Genomic DNA, 17,297 nt, shown 5'->3' on the forward strand with positions numbered 1-17,297 from the left:
TACATTATGTGTAATGGCTTTAGGGTAGTTCAAAATTAATGATTTATGCAGGCCCTCTTACTTTTTAAAAATAATTCTTTTACACCTTACCTCTCAAATGTTGGTTTATGACTCTGTGATGTATCACTGTACTGTTAAAGTTGCTTATTTTCATGGGCAGTATTTTTTTTCACAGTCACATGAAATTCCATCTTTGTAAAGGTATTTCTATAGTTCAGGTTTTTTCAGTTTTGTTTTTTTTTTCCCCAGTGAAATAATCTGCTGCCTTCAACATCTACACGGTGACCCATGAAACACTGTGCAAAGCTGATTTAACTAAACATCTTTCCCTTTCTTTTACCTTCCTTCCTTCCTTCCTCCTTTCTCTCTTTCTTCCTTCCTTTCTTTCTTCCTTCCTTCCTTCCTTCCTTTCTTTCTTTCTTTCCTTCTTTCTTTCTTTCTTTCTTTCTTTCTTTCTTTCTTTCTTTCTTTCTTTCTTTCTTTCTTTCTTTCTTTTTTCTTTCTCTTTCTTTCTTTCTTTCCTTCCTTCCTTCCTTCCTTCCTTCCCTCCTTCCTCCCTCCCCCCTCCCTCTCTCCCTCCCTCTCTCTCTCTCCCTCTTTCTTCCTAAAACTTTACGAACAGAGAAGCCAACTTGCTAGAGATTTATATCAGGAGAAAATGTTTAACACATTGTTTGGTGTGTTGTAGAAATGTTAAAAGCCTGACTTTAGTATTCATCTAGAGAAAGGCGTTTATCATACATGGTTGTTCAATGACTAAATACAGATTTGCCAAAGAATAGATTTCTAGATTTAAAAATGAGCATCGATTTTCAAAATGAAGATAAAATACTAACTAGGTTATGTAACATTATTCAGGTTTAAGTGAATATTCACCAGTGATGAAATGTACCACAGGTGACCATGTGGTGTATTTGCAAGCATGTTAACGTGATCAACGCCTGTCTGCTGTGGGCACTGGGGAGCAGTCAGGACTACCTCGGGCAGAGACCTGTGCTCACCTCAGTCTCCATGTCACAGGGTTGCCGTACTATGCCCTTGAGCACCTGGATTCAGGTACTCAAAGCCTCCAAAGCAGTTTTACTTGGAATGTTGACAGAATACCACATGCATCAGCATTTACTGGAATGACCTGGGACCTTCCCCACCTTTACTCAGTTTCAATCTCTGAACCTGGAAATTTTAAGAAGCCCATCAAGTGTGTCTCCCAAACTCTAAACTTTGAGAACCATTGCCCTAGAGGCTTTGCTCTCTTCTGATGATCTGCCTGGCTAGTTTTACTGCTTCCACATTTGTTATTTTCTAGTTCACTCGTCTGACATTGTCATTTTCATGGACTTTAGTGCTTCTGACTCTTACCTAGCAATCTGATGCTCATAGCCATACTTTATTTCAATTTCTCCTATGAATTTTGTAGCTTGACTTCTTTATTCCTAACTCTCTAGAAACTTTCCTGGCATTTCTAGGTAAATGAAAAAAAAAATTGCATGTAGTTCAAAATATCATAAATTTCATTTACTTTAAAGATAAAGTTGTGAGATTATTATTATTTTTTTACTACAGAGAAAGGTAGATTTATCATGTAAGCGAGGGGAAACTATGCCACAGCATTATTTAAGAAGAGACACTTATTAATTATCTATTTGTACATGGGATGGATGTGAAGTGAGAGGCACATCATGACTATACAGAAGACTGTAGATACACTTGGTCAGATTTTCTTCAATACTTATAAAATTGTGCATATCTGTGGTTAAAAAATTCTTAATGATTTCTAGCTGCCACTGTCACAGAAATCATGCACAGATCCAATCATGGTAAATCAAGAACACAATGGTTATTCTTTATCATCTATGAGATACACGTGGTATAAAGAGAAATGCTACAGGCCATTCTTTTAGGAGTTTTTTAGACAAATGTATATGTTCGACACAGATTCATTTAAGTTGCATAAGCAGTCCTCTGGGAATTATTTAATTATTCACTGAAGAGATTTCATGTGGTAATAGTAGATTACTATGGTAGCAGATAGTAAAGGTAGATACTGTACTAATTCTTAAAGTTTGCTGTTAACTATTAAAGACATCTCACCTCAGTCATAGAAATGTCTCAGTAGGATTTAGTAAAATATAATATGAGTGATGTTATGTTTATATTGTGAGATATACTTTGAAGCATAACAAGATGGTTGGGCTTGATGTCATTATCCCACAAAATTTCATTAATAGATTATTAAACAGATACTTTGGGTTGTTATGAAAAGAAGTGTTGCCCTCACAGAGGTCAATTAATCTTATTCTGATTTTTGATCAGGAGCTAGGAGCTAATGGGAACCTATGATAATGACTTAAACATAATGTATTTTTTTAAGATTTTTTTTAATTTTAAAATTTTTTAAAAGATTTTACTTATTTATTTGAGAGAGAGAGAATGAGAGAAAGAGAGCATGAGAGGCAGGAGGGTCAGAGGGAGAAGCAGACTCCCTGCTGAGCAGGGAGCCCAGTGCGGGATTCCGGGATCATGACCCGAGCCGAAGGCAGTCGCTTAACCAACGGAGAGCCACCCAGGCGCCCCCTTTTTTTTAAGATTTTTAAAAAATTTTTATTTATTTGAGAGAGAGAGAGCATGAGTGGCAGGCAGGGAGAGGCAGGCTCCCCGCTGAGCAGGGAACCTGACACAGGGCTCCATCCTAGGACCTTGGGATCATGACCTGAGCTGAAGGCAGATGCTTAACCGACTGAGCGGGTGCCCTGGCTCAGGTGCCCCAAAACACAATGTATTTATATATTAGTGAGGGGTTTGAGAGTTTGCTATGATACCAATCTAGATTAAATCATTCAAAAGTCAAACTATTTAAGTATACGATAGAGGAAAATGATTGAGATGCTTTGCTGACTAATGGAGCACTTTGAATTAATTGTAAGATGGGATTGCCGTAAATGTGCTAATGTAATCTTATGGTATCAAGATACGTATTGTAGGGGACTGGAGTAATAATAAAATAAATAAATAAATAAATAAATAAATAAATCACTATATGATTTATTTGCCGGCTCACATCCGAGTGGTTGTGCTCACTTCTAGAGGTGTTACATATTAAGGGAGACCCTGACAAACTGGAGAAGGTTCAGAGGAGATCTTCAGGGATCTTGCAGGTTTCTCAAATCAAGCCATAGGATGAATGGTCAAAAGCAATGCTAGTTATCTAGCTTGGAAGGCAGAAGGGAAGTGTACTGGCTGTTTTCAGATACTGGAAGGCCAGGCCTGTCATAATGAAGAGGGTATTCCTCTACTCCCAGGAGGCAGAAGTAGAGTCAGTGAGTAGAAAGAGAAGTAGAATTTGGTTCTACGATTAGAAAAATCTTTCTACTAAGTAGAGTGGCTAAGTAAAGAAATAGCTTTCTTAAGAGGGAATGAACTTAATTTTACTAGAAGTGTTCAAGAATAGGCTAGAAGGCCTTTTTTTGTCAGGGCAAAAGTCAGTGTTCTCTGAGGCAACAAGATGTGTCTACCGTCAAAAACTAGAGAATCAGAAATAACACTGTCTTCAACGAGTTAAAGCATAAAAATCAACATAGAGTGAACCACAGCAGAGGTCAGAAATAAGTGAAGTCTCCTTGAAGAAGAAAATCATCTTTAAAGCCAGCAATGTTAATTGTACTAGCCTTTATTGAGTCCTTTCCTGTGCTAGGCATTGTGCTGGGAGTTTTATATATATTGTCTGTTAATTCTGTGAATAAATCAAGTACTATTATCCTTTTCTACATTGGTTAGAAGGCATGAACATAGCTACAGAATCAAAGGAGTCATTCAGAAGTGTGATTTGTTTGTAGTGGAAGCCGAGAAAAGAGAGAGCAAGGAGAGAGAGACACACAGTGAGACAGATAGACTTTGGATGGTCTTGTCCAGGTGGTAGATTGTGCTAGCTCTTTGCTTTCAAACTGCTCTAATTCTGAAGTCTAGTTCACCAAGATATCCTCCCCGCCCTCCCCGCTTCCTTCCTTCCTTTTTTCTGCTCTCTCTCTCTCCCTTCCTCCCTCTCTCCTCTTGGTATATAAATGAACAACTGCAGCCCCATCTATACGTTCTGTTGAAGGCCCTCCTCTAATAGTCCAGGCATGCCTCTGACTTGTCTAATGCTACCGTCTGAGCAAGCTTCCTGCTATAAAATTGGCTTTTTTATTAGAAATCAAAGATACAGCCGCTGACGGGCAGTGCTCAGTCTCTCCAACACCTGACCTATGGGAAGCTAGCTAGCTAGCATGGCCCTGCTCTTCAATTCAGTCTGTTCACAGGACAGGAGACAGTTTTTCTTAACTGGGAAGCGTGACTTCATTAGGAAGTCTTTGTGGCACTGACAAGGTAAAAGATATGAACAAACAAGAACTTGATGGTGGAGAGCAATTCAAATAACATGCAGACAGGTCACAGGAAGACAAAGACAGGGAAAAGGCCGGGGTATGGTCAGTGGTCAAACTCTCAGTGGTGGTCAGCAATCGTGTCCTTTCCTCTGTGACTGTCTGGTTGTGAGTTTTTTTTTTTTACTTGTGTCAGATTCTTTCTGATTATAATACAGCTTTCCAGTTAGGAAGTTTACAAAGGGAGATTGTGTTGGCCATACTTATGGGAACATTCGGTGTGGATGTCAGGTATTTTTATGATCAAGAATAATATACCTATTTTTTATTTTACACATTAGTTCTCGTGAGTTCTTCAGAGCTTGAACAATATCTCCTGTGAAACTGTGTAAGGGGATGGAATAAATGACCTCTAACCACTATACTAATTTACGTTAAATTCTTTTTATATTTATTAATAAAGATTATAATCACAAACAAGTCGGAAATGTATGGTTAAGATTTCTCTCAAGTATGGGGGTGTTTGGGTGGCTCAGTCGATTAAGTTGGTTTTGGCTCAGGTCATGATTTCATGGTCCTGGATCGAGCCCTGTGCATCTGCCACCCTGCTCAGCGGGGAGCCTGCTTCTCCCTCTCCCTGTCCCTCTGCCCCTCCCCACCACTCGTGCTTGCTCACTCTCTCCCTCTCTCAAGTAAATAAAATCTTTAAAAAAAAAAAGATTTTTGTCAAGTAGGAATGCATCTACTAATACCTACCTATAATTATATTGGGAACTTACTTGGAAGACTTGTTAATATGCAAATTAGAAAAACATCTGCAGTTACCATTTAATAAGAAAACAAGTTAGCTTCTTTGCTTTACTTTTTTGGGCTACTATGAGAAATAGTCTAAGGTGAAGTATTTTGTACCTTTTGTAAAATTGTTACCAGTAAAGCCACTTTCATAACATCGTATAGTTCCCTGTGCAAGAATCAATGTGATGTTTCCTTGTTTACATTTTTAATACTATTCTATCTTAATTTTTTTTCTGAGGTAGGGATAGTATTTAAATAAGAAATCATTGCCACTGAAATTGGGATTTATATTCATATTTGATGACAGTTTTTACTTAATTATCACATGATGAAGGATATGAAATTGTGTAAATTTTTAATAGATCTCTAGTTATATGTCCACCTTTGTGATGAAAGAAAAAAAAGAAAGGAAATGTCTTAAATCTAAAATATTTTGTAATGGCTGGTCACCAGAGGGGAGTGGGTGGGGGGATAGGTGAAAGAAGTGAAGGGGATTAAGAGTACACTTATCATGATGAGCACTGAATAGGGTATGGAATTGCTGAGTCACTATATTGTACACCTGAAACTAGCATAACACTGTATGTTAACTCTCCTGGAATTAAAATAAAAAAACTTAATAAAACAAAATACTTAAGTTAAACATAAAAACAAAAAATAAAATGTGTGCATAGGGACGCCTGGGTGGCTCAGTCGGTTAAGCATCTGCCTTTGGCTCAGGTCATGATCCCAGGGTCCTGGGATTGAGCCCCACATCGGGCTCCCTGCTCAGCGGGGAGTCTGCTTCTCCCCCTCCTCTACTGCTCCCCCTGCTTGTGTTCTCTCTCTCTCCCCCTCTCTCTGACAGATAAATAAATAAAATCTTTAAAAAAATAAAGTTAGTAAAAAATAAAAAATAAATAAAATGTGTGTGTAATATAGACACTCAACACAATCACATTCTTTTAATTTCCAATTTGGGAAGTTTCTTATTGACAGTTATCAGTTGTCACCATAATTTAAATTTTTATAATCAATCAGAAAAACTGTATCAATGATTACTGTGGAAGTATGAAATTAATGGTCTGATTGTTAAATATCAAAAATAAAAAATAAAAGCATTAAGTTTAAAAAGAGTCAGAAATTTATCCCTGGATTTAAAAATCCCCAGACATATTGAAAATAGAAGTATTCTTGCAGAGCATGCTTAACAGCTATCTACATAAAACTTTTTTTTTCTTTTTTGTCTAACTCAGTGCATTAGTTGTGATAGTTTAGGTTGTAGAGACAAATAGACGGCCACATTTATAATGGCTCAAATTAGATGTTTTTGATCAGCTCACACAACAATCCAATGCTTGTGCTCTGCTTCATTGTGCACCTTTCCTCTGTTTGTGATTCAGGCTCCTTCCATCTTGTGGCTCCTCTCAATAGTTAGCACTTGTGTTAAGACCCAGTTTTGTCACTAATCATCTGACCTTAGTGTGCACTCAGTGAAGGCTTATTTAATGAATGAGCATGCCTATGCTAACTTTTAACTTGGGTAAAAGACTATGGAAGGTTGCTCTCTTTAAATAGCTTTTTTTCCCCCCTTTAATTTCTTCTTTTTTCTTCCTATCAATCCTAGGAGTGGATAAATAAATTGAGACCCGCTAAAAATTTAGAGAACTTTGTGTACTTTGTGATGTATCCATGGAACTCTTTTCCCATACCAGGGAAAGAGAGGAGGAGGAGAGGAATACTAGGGACATGAATGTTATGCATCACTTTGAAATCATCTCCTTTTAAAAGAACATAGTAACATGTATCATCCATGCTTATGTATGCATACATGTGTAAGAAAGCTAAAAGAAGACACAGAATCTCTTAACCACAGTTGTATCTGCTGAGACTGACCAGGAGTCTGGGAGGGAAGGAGACCTCCATCCAATGTATAAATATTTATGGTGTTTCAACTTTTATCCTGTCCATATATTGTATCTTGAAATAAAAACAAACAGACTTTTAAGGAGAAATAGAATTACACACAGAAGTTTCTGTTAAGTAATCAAACATTGTCTCCATTTTTTTTTTTTTTTTTGACCTAGGGATCCAACATCACCGACACCTGCACTGAGATGCTAATGTGTGGTGTCTTATTGAAAATTTCTTCTGGAAATATTCAAGAACGGGTGTTTTTTCTTTTTGATAATCTTCTGGTGTATTGCAAAAGGAAACACAGGTAAGGTGATAAACAGGTAATACTTCAGAAATTACTTAGTAACCTCGAAAAAAATTTTTAATAAAAAAAGAAATTATTTATCAGTCTCACGAGTTCAACCTTTTCCTCTGTGCTCCTGGGAACTCAGGATCTCCTCAGTAAATTTCACATACTCTTAGCCTATTCTCTGATTGTTCTCTTTACCTTCTTGTAAAACCTGACTGAAATGTGACTATCATTCAATAACACTACCTCCAGGGAACCTTCTGGAGGAAAAAATTTTTTTCTGTTGCTAACCCACATGTCTCAGGCCCTGTAGGAAAGGTGGGTGTGTCTTCTGTGTTTCCCAGTGCTGCTTCCCAATCATTTCCTCCTCTTCCTCCGAAATATTTTCCCTGACCGCCCCATCTAGTGTAGCCTCCCAGCCATTTTCTATCAACATCTAGAAAATTCTTGCTAATATTTTCTTCATTATTTATTTATTTGTTGCCACCTTTACTGGATTAGACTGTAAAGTCCATGAGAACAGTGGTCTTGCTACGTATTCTGTGCTATTTCCCCAGAGACTGGACCTGCCATGTAATAGACACTCAAGAGGTATTTGTTGAATAAATGAATGAATGAATGAAACCCAAGCAAGTTCCTGGTATAGCTTAGCCATCATTAGTTTAAGTAATTTAATGTAGCAGTGTTATTGCTGTAATGTTATTTGTTTTAAAGCATGGATATAATTTTTTCTTCAGAAGGTAGTTATATTATAGGATGTTTCCTTGAACTCTTGGCAAAACGTTTTGCAGGTTGTTTAAGCAAAAAAGTAAAGTTGCACTTAATTGGGAAATTTCCTGAGGCTTTATATGCTTCTTCCTAACCATATTTAGGATATATTAGTTTCAGTGAAAAGGCACTAAAAGGCTTAATGAAATTTAAAGGTAAAACAGGTGGGTTGAGGATGCAGGGTTTGAGTGAGTGTTTATTCTAGACTCAGAAATTAGGCCACTATAGCCAAAGATTTTTTGGTGACGTTGAGAATGAGAAGATCAAAACTGACTGATTTATGAGGCAAGATTCTCTTGAAATGGGATTTCCTAAGTCAATGAACAGGATGCCCAAAGCAAGTTCTCTGAACGTTGGCAGCTATGTTGATGACATGGGAGTTCGGCCTCTTGGATTATAGTATCAGAATTCCCTAGCCTGAGACATTACTGTGAAAATACAATGGCACTAACTGAGAAAGCAGAGAAGTGCCCATGTGCCTCGATGAAAGGGGACAGGTTAGTATTAAAGTGAAAAGATAGTTGTGGGGTGCCTAGCTGGCACAGTTGGTTAAGCGTCTGACTCTTGGTTTCGACTCTGGTTGTGATCTCAGGTTTGTGAGATTGAGCCCCAGATCGGGCTCTGCACTCAGTGTGGGGTCTGCTTGAGTTTCTCTCTCTGCCTGTCCCTCTGCCCCTTCCCATTCTCACATGTGCTTTCTTTCTCTGGCTCTAAAATAAATAAATAAATAATAAATAAATATCTTAAAAAAAAAAGATATTGTTGTTAATCCCTGCCTTAATGAGCTTTTTTAAAAAGATGCTTTTTACCACATATGAAAATGAACTTGTCTATTTTTTTTAGTATACTCTTCTAAATTCTTTGTTTTTGCAGCAAGATTGGGATTAATAGAAATAGGTTTTAGGAAGATGTAGAAATCCTGTTAATTTTAGTTGAATATAACTCATTAAAAAATTGTAATATTATTCAAGTTGTTTAGGTACAATTGTTTTTTTTCCAGCCTTCTTGAGGACTAGTTGGCAAATAACATGGTAAGATATTTTAATTGTACAACAGGATGATTTGATATACATCATGAAAGGATTTCTCCCATGGAGTCAATTAACACATTGATCTAGGTGCAGTTATTAAAAGCATCTATTTGAGAATGAGATCTTTTTTTTAAATTACAGTTGATCTCATACTTATTTATATATGTGCCTGCCTTCAAGTCCAAGGTTTTTGCAAAATTAGCCATGTATAATGATGATTTCATTTATGGTCTTATGGCTGTCATTGTTAAATAGGTAAACAACAGGAAAGATTTTGTAAAATTAAAATCCTGAAGTGTTTTTTTTTAAAGATTTATTTATTTATTTTGAGAGAGAGAGAGAGAGCAGGGGCAAAGGGAGAGGGAGAGAAGCATACTCCCTGCTGAGTGCAGAGCCTGATGCGGGGCTCAATCCCATGACCCTGAGATCATGACCTGAGCCAAAATCAAGAGTTGGGCAGTTACCTGACTGAACCACCGAGGTGACCCCCAAATCCTAGTTTTTGAGCAAATATTCTTAATGTATGTATAATGTGGACAAAATACATAGTGGCTAGAAATGGAAATTACTGAATAAATCTGATTGTCTATTCCCTTCCTGAATTGAAGTAGTGTGAATATACCATCCATTCCCTTCATTTTAGAATACTTCATCCCCTTTACCAAGTACTATTGAAGCTCTAAAGATCGTTTAGTAAGTATGAGTAAACTGAACCTTTTCCAAATTTCCATAATATATTAATTGCACAACCCAGGGACTTGATGAATTTAATTCTAGAGTTTACATTCACAAAAGACAAGAGTGCTGATTAGGCATCTCAGCTCTGGATATTTCTAATGGTATCAATCTTAGGAGAAACTAGTATTTAAAAAGATAAAGTGTGTGTAATATTTATTTTTTTTAATTAAAAAAATTTTTTTAAATTTTATTTTATTATGTTATGTTAGTCATCATACATTACATCATTAGTTTTTGATGTAGTATTCCATGATTCATTGTTTGCGTATAACACCCAGTGCTCCATTCAATACGTGCCCTCCTTAATACCCACCACCGGGCTAACCCATCCCCCCACCCCCCTCCCCTCTAAAACCCTCAGTTTGTTTCTCAAAGTCCATAGTCTCTCATGGTTCGTCTCCACTTCCAATTTCCCCCCTTTATTTTTCCCTTTCTACTATCTTCTTTTTTTTTTTTTTTTTACATATAATGTATTTTTTGTTTCAGAGGTATAGGTCTGTGACTCATCAGTCTTACACAATTCACAGCGCTCACCATAGCACATACCCTCCCAATGTCCATCACCCAGCCATCCCACCCCTCCCAACCCCCACCCCCCACTACTCCAGCAACCCTCAGTTTATTCCCTGAGATTATGAATTCCTCATATCAGTGAGATCATATGATACTTGTCATTCTCAGATTGACTTATTTTGCTTAGCATAATACCCTCTAGTTCTATCCATGTTGCTGCAAATGGCAAGATTTCGTGGTTTTTTTTTTTTTTTGATGGCTGCATAATATTCCATTGTACATATATACCACATCTTCTTTATCCATTCATCTGTTGATGGACATCTTGGCTCCTTCCATAGTTTGGCTATTAAGGATATTGCTATAAACATGGGGGTGCACGTACCCCTTCGGATCCCTACATTTGTATCTTTGGGGTAAATACCCAGTAGTGCAATTGCTGGGTCATAGGGTAGATCTATTTTCAACTTTTTGAGAAACCTTCATACTGTTTTCCAGAGTGGCTTCACCAGCTTGCATTCCCACCAATAGTGTAGGAGGGTTCCCCTTTCTCCGCATCCTCGCCAACACCTATTGTTTCCTGACTTGTTAATTTTAGCCATTCTGACTGGTGTGAGGTGGTATCTCATTAAGGTTTTGATTTGGATTTCCCTGATGCCGAGCGATGTTGAGCACTTCTTCATGAGTCTGTTGGCCATTTGGATGTCTTCTTTGGAAAAATGTCTGTTCATGTCTTCTGCCCATTTCTTGATTGGATTATTTGTTCTTTGGGTGTTGAGTTTGATAAGTTCTTTATAGATTTTGGATACCAGCCCTTTATCTGATATGTCATTTGCAAATATCTTCTCCCATTCTGTCAGTTGTCGTTTGGTTTTGTTGACTGTTTCCTTTGCTGTGCAAAAGCTTTTTATCTTGATGAAGTCCCAGTAGTTCATTTTTGCCCTTGCTTTCCTTGCCTTTGGCAATGTTTCTAGGAAGAAGTTGCTGCAGCTGAGGTCAAAGAGGTTGCTACCTGTATTCTCCTCTAGGATTTGGATGGATTCCTGTGTCACATTTAGGTCTTTCATCCATTTTGAGTCTATTTTTGTGTGTGGTGTAAGGAAATGGTCCAGTTTCATTCTTCTGCATGTGGCTGTCCAATTTTCCCAACACCATTTGTTGAAGAGACTGTCCTTTTTCCATTGGACATTCTTTCCTGCTTTGTCGAAGATTAGTTGACCATAGAGTTGAGGGTCCATTTCTGGGCTCTCTATTCTGTTCCATTGATCTATATGTCCTTTTTTGTGCCAGTACCATACTGTTGATGATTACAGCTTTCTAATAGAGCTTGAAGTCTGGAATTGTGATGCCACCAGCTTTGCTTCTTTTTCAACATTTCTCTGGCTATTTGGGGTCTTTTCTGGTTGCATACAAATTTTAGGATTATTTGTTCCATTTCTTTGAAAAAAGTAGATGGTATTTTGATAGGGATTGCATTAAATGTATAGATGGTGCTAGGTAGCATTGACATCTTCACAATATTTGTTCTTCCAATCCATGAGCATGGAACGTTTTTCCATTTCTTTGTGTCTTCTTCAATTTCTTTCATGAGTATTCTATAGTTTTCTGAGTACAGATTCTTTGCCTCTTTGGTTAGATTTATTCCTAGGTATCTTATGGTTTTGGGTGCAATTGTAAATGGGATCGACTCCTTAATTTCTCTTTCTTCTGTCTTGTTGTTGGTGTATAGGAATGCCACTGATTTCTGTGCATTGATTTTATATCCTGCCACTTTACTGAATTCCTGTATGAGTTCTAGCAGTTTTGGGGTGCAGTCTTTTGGGCTTTCCACATAAAGTATCATATCATCTGCAAAGAGTGAGAGTTTGCCTTCTTCTTTGCCTATTCAGATGCCTTTTATTTCTTTTTGTTGTCTGATTGCTGTGGCTAGGAATTCTAGTACTGTGTTGAATAGCAGTGGTGAGAGTGGGCATCCCTACCATGTTCCTGACCTTAGGGGGAAAGCTCTCAGTTTTTCCTCATTGAGAATGATACTCACTGTGGGTTTTTCATAGATGGCTTTTATGATATGGAGGTATGTACCCTCTATCCCTACACTGTGAAGAGTTTTAATCAAGAAATGATGCTGTCCTTTGTCAAATGCTTTTTCTGCATCTATTGAGAAGATCATATGGTTCTTGTTCTGTCTTTTATTAATGTATTGTATCACATTGATTGATTTGCAGATGTTGAACCAACCTTGCAGCCCAGGGATAAATCCCACTTGGTTGTGGTGAATAATCCTTTTAATGTACTGTTGGATCCTATTGGCTAGTATTTTGGTGAGCATTTTTGCATCTGTGTTCATCAGGGATATTGGTCTGTAATTCTGCTTTTTGATGGGGTCTTTGTCTGGTTTTGGGATCAAGGTAATGCCTCATAAAATGAGTTTGGAAGTTTTCCTTCCATTTCTATTTTTTGGAACAGTTTCAGAAGAATAGGTATTAAATCTTCTTGAAATGTTTGGTAGAATTCCCCTGGGAAGCCATCTGGCTCTGGGCTCTTGTTTGTTGGGAGATTTTTGATTACTGCTTCAATTTCCTTAGTGGTTATGGGTCTGTTCCGGTTTTTTTTCTTCCTGGTTCAGTTTTGGTAGTTTATACATCTCTAGGAATGCATCCATTTCTTCCAGATTATCTATTTGCTGGCATATACTTGCTCATAATATGCTCTTATAATTGTTTGTATTTCTTTGCTGTTGGTCATGATATCTCCTATTTCATTCATGCTTTTATTTATTTGGGTAGTTTCTCTTTTCTTTTTGATAAGTCTGGCCAGGGGTTTATCAATCTTATTAATTCTTTCAAAGAACCAGCTCCTAGTTTCATTGATCTGTTCTACTGTTGTTTTGGTTTCTATTTCATCGATTTCTGCTCTGATCTTTATTATTTCTCTTCTCCTGCTGGGTTTAGGCTTTATTTGCTGTTTTTTCTCCAGCTCCTTTAGGTGTAGAGTTAGATTGTGTATTTGAGACCTTTCTTGTTTCTTGAGAAAGGCTTATATTGCTACATACTTTCCTCATAGGACCACCTTTGCTGCATCCCAAAGATTTTGAACAGTTGTGTTTTCATTTCATTTGTTTTCATGAATTTTTGAAATTCTTCTTTAAATTCCTCTTGACCCATTCATTCTTCAGTAGGATGCTCTTTCACCTCCATGTATTTGAGTTCTTTCCAACTTTTCTCTTGTGATTGAGTTCTAGTTTCAAAGCATTGTGGTCTGAAAATATGCAGGGAATGATCCCAGTCTTTTGGTACCAGTTGAGACCTGACTTGTGACCTAGGATGTGATCTATTCTGGAAAATGTCACTGGGCACTAGAGAAGAATGTGTATTCTGTTGCTTTGGGATGGAATGTTCTGAATATATCTGTGAAGTCCGTCTGGTTCAGTGTGTCATTTAAAGCCTTTGTTCGCTTGTTGATCTTTTACTTAGATGATCTGTCCATTTCAGTGAGGGGGATGTTAAAGTCCCCTACTATTATTGTATTGTTGTCAACGTGTTTCTTTGATTTTTTTTATTAATTGGCTTATATAATTGGCTGCTCCCATGTTAGGGGCATAGATATTTACAATTGTTAGATCTTCTTGTTGGATAGACCCTCTAAGTATGATATAGTGTCCTTCCTTCCTCATCTCTTATTATAGTCTTTAGTTTGAAATCTAATTTGTTTGATAAAGGATTGCCACCCCAGCTTTCTTTTGATGTCTATTAGCATGGTAAATGGTTTTCCACCCCCTCACTTTCAATCTGGAGGTGTCTTTGGGTCTAAAATGAGTCTCTTGCAGACAGCATATCCATGGATCTTGTTTTTTTATCCAATCTGATACTCTGTGTCTTTTGATTGGGGTATTGAGCCCATTTACATTCAGAGTAACTATTGAGAGATATGAATTTAGTGCCATTTTATTGCCTGTTAGGTGACTGTTACTGTGTATTATCTGTGTTCCTTTATGGTCTATGTTACTTTTAGGCTCTCTCTTTGCTAAGAGGACCCCTTTCAATATTTCTTGTAGGGCTGGTTTTGTGTTTGCAAATTCCTTTAGTTTTTGTTTGTCCTGGAAGCTTTTTATCTGTCCTTCTATTTTCAGTGACAGCCTAGCTGGATATAGTATTCTTGGCTACATATTTTTCTCATTTAGTGCTCTGAATATATCATGCCAGTCCTTTCTGGCCTGCTAGGTCTCTGTGGATAAGTCTGTTGCCAGTCTAATGTTTCTACCATTGTAGGTTACAGACCTCTTGTTCCGAGGTGCTTTCAGGATTTTCTCTTTGTCTCTGAGACTCGTAAGTTTTACTATTAGATGTCGGGGTATTGACCTATTTTTATTGATTTTGAGGAGGTTCTCTGTGCCTCCTGGATTTTGATGCCTGTTTCCTTCCCCAAATTAGGGAAGTTTTCTGCTATAATTTGCTCCAATGTACCTTCTGCCCCTCTCTCTCTTTTTCTTTTGGGATCCCAATTATTCTAATATTGTTTCATCTTATGGTATCACTTATCTCTCGAATTCTGCCCTCATGATCCAGTAGTTGTTTATCTCTCTTTTTCTCAGCTTCTTTATTCTCCATCATTTGGTCTTCTATATCACTAATTCTTTATTCTGCCTCATTTATCCTGGCAGTTAGAGCCTCCATTTTTGATTGCACCTCATTAATAGCCTTTTTGATTTTGACTTGGTTAGATTTTAGTTTTTATTTCCCCAGAAAGGGATTCTCTAGTATCTTCCATGCTTTTTTCCACCCCACCTAGTATGTTTATAATCGTCATTTTGAACTCTAGTTCCGACATCTTACTAATGTCTGTTTTGATTACGTCCCTGGCATTTGGTACTGCCTCTTGTTCTTTTTTTTGAGGTGAGTTTTTCTGTCTTGTCATTTTGTCCAGAGGAGAATAGATGAATGAGACAACAAAATGCTAACAGGGTAATTTTGATCCCAGAAAAATACACACTAAACAAATCAGAAGAGACTCGAAACCAGGGGAAAAAGAAAGGGAAGGAAGGAAAAAAAAAAAAAGAATATGAGCAAGTATGATCAGGCTGATGAATAGATCAGTGCCACACACTAGATTTTGGGTGTATTTTGGTATGTTAGAAGAAACTGCCTTCCCAAATTTTAAAGAAAGAGAAACTTATATATGTACAAAAATAAGGGTAAATATGATGAGGGAATGGAATATGAGTTTAAAGATGAAAATTATAAAATATTTTATAAAAGGAATCGATAAGAAGTTGGTTAAAAAAAGAAAGAGGAGAAATTAAAAGAGGAACAAAAAAAAAAAGGAGGGGAGAGAATGTGATCAGGCAGGAGACTAGAACAAAGCCATACACTAGAGATTTAGGGTATATTTTGGTCTGTTAGAAGAAACTGTATCCCAAAATTTTAAAGAGAGAACAACTTATATATATATATATATATATATAACAAAAAAATAAGGTTAACTACAATGAAGGGATAGAATATGACTCTAAAAATGAAAAATAAAAAAGATTTTTTAAAAAGGGATTGATAAGATATGTTGGTTGAAAAAGGGAAAAAGAATTAAAAAAATAGAAAGGAAAAAATAAAGAAAATTAAAAAAATTAACTTTCAAAGACTAAAGAATCATGGGAAAAAAAGCCACGAATTCTCTGTGCTGTATTCCCCTGGTGCTGAAGTTCTGCCATTCTCATTGATTGGTAAACTTGGTCTTGGCTGGATGTTCTTGCTGATCTTCTGGGGGAGGGACCTGTTGCAGTGGTTCTCAAATGTCTTTGCCAGAGGCGGAATTGCCTCGCCCTTGCAGGGGGCCGGGCTAAGCAATCTGCTCGGGTTTGCTCTCGTGAGCTCCCTGCAAGCTTTCTCTACAGCTTTGGAGGAGGAGAGTGAAAATGGCGACCTCCCAATCTCCGTCCTGGAGGAGGCGAGAACTCGGGGCTCCACTCCTCAGTGAGCCCCCAGATTAAAGTAGTCAATCATTCCTGTCTCCCCAGTCTCCAGCTGCCCTCTGTGCTCACCTGGCCTGTAACCAAGCATTTTTGTCTCTGGCTCATGACCCCGTGTGGAGTCTCCAAACCCAGCAGATCCCTGCGGTGTGCTCCCGTGCCGCTCCTCCCAGGTGAGGAAGGGGAGTCTCCCCGGATCTGCCACTTGTTGGGTCCCTGCTGGAAGAGCAGTGGCCCGACTGTGCCACGGATCACGGTTTATGGCAACCCCGAGTTGAGAGCTCACTCCTTGGCTCCGTCTCTGCAGCTGGCTTCCCCGCTCGGATACCTGGGAGCTCCGCTGCACTCTTGCACCCCCGGTCCTTCTGTGACCCCGAGGGTCCTGAGACCACACTGTCCCCGCGAGCGTTCCACCCCCTGCTTAGCCACTGGAGCGATGTCCCTCAGCAGAGCAGACTTCTACAAGTTCCGATTTTGTGCTCTGCTGCTCTATCACCTGCCGGTAGCGGCTGACCGAGGCTCCCCTCCTCGCTGTCTATCTTCCCAAATATCACCTTGGATTCACTTCTCCGCCCGTCTTACCTTCCAGAAAGTTGTCGCTTTTCTGTTCAGAGTTGCTGCTATTCTTTTCTTCGATCTCCTCTTGAGTTCCTAGGTGTTCAGAATGGTTTGATACCTATCTAGCTGAATTCCTGGGAGCAGACAAAATTTAGGTCTCCTACTCCTCCGCCATCTTGCTCCTCCTCTGTGTTGTGTAATATTTAATACATAAAACATGATATGGCTTAGTTTGGCTTGTTAATGAGCTTTGTAAGTATTATAATGTATTTTGTCTTCTGCAGTTTATATTTTGTATACAATATAGTTTGTAAACTGTGTATCCATATGTATAGGAATAGTTTATTCATTTAACTTTGTATAATATTCCATTGGTTGAATATTATTCA

The 17,297-nt window shown here is 38.0% G+C and overlaps 1 protein-coding gene across 1 annotated transcript in view; it reads left to right on the top strand.

The window, feature by feature from the left end:
* The window catches only part of PREX2 (phosphatidylinositol-3,4,5-trisphosphate dependent Rac exchange factor 2), a 285,562-nt gene that overhangs the window by 86,657 nt on the left and 181,608 nt on the right, over positions 1-17,297 (top strand). Inside the window, exon 7 of the mRNA XM_032421606.1 lies at positions 7,220-7,353. Within this exon, the coding sequence (XP_032277497.1) occupies positions 7,220-7,353 (134 nt within the window). The remainder of the gene's footprint in view (positions 1-7,219; positions 7,354-17,297) is intronic.

Source organism: Phoca vitulina, unplaced genomic scaffold (assembly GCF_004348235.1).
Source record: "Phoca vitulina isolate PV1807 unplaced genomic scaffold, GSC_HSeal_1.0 scaffold25, whole genome shotgun sequence".
Classification (NCBI taxonomy): Eukaryota; Metazoa; Chordata; class Mammalia; order Carnivora; family Phocidae; genus Phoca; species Phoca vitulina.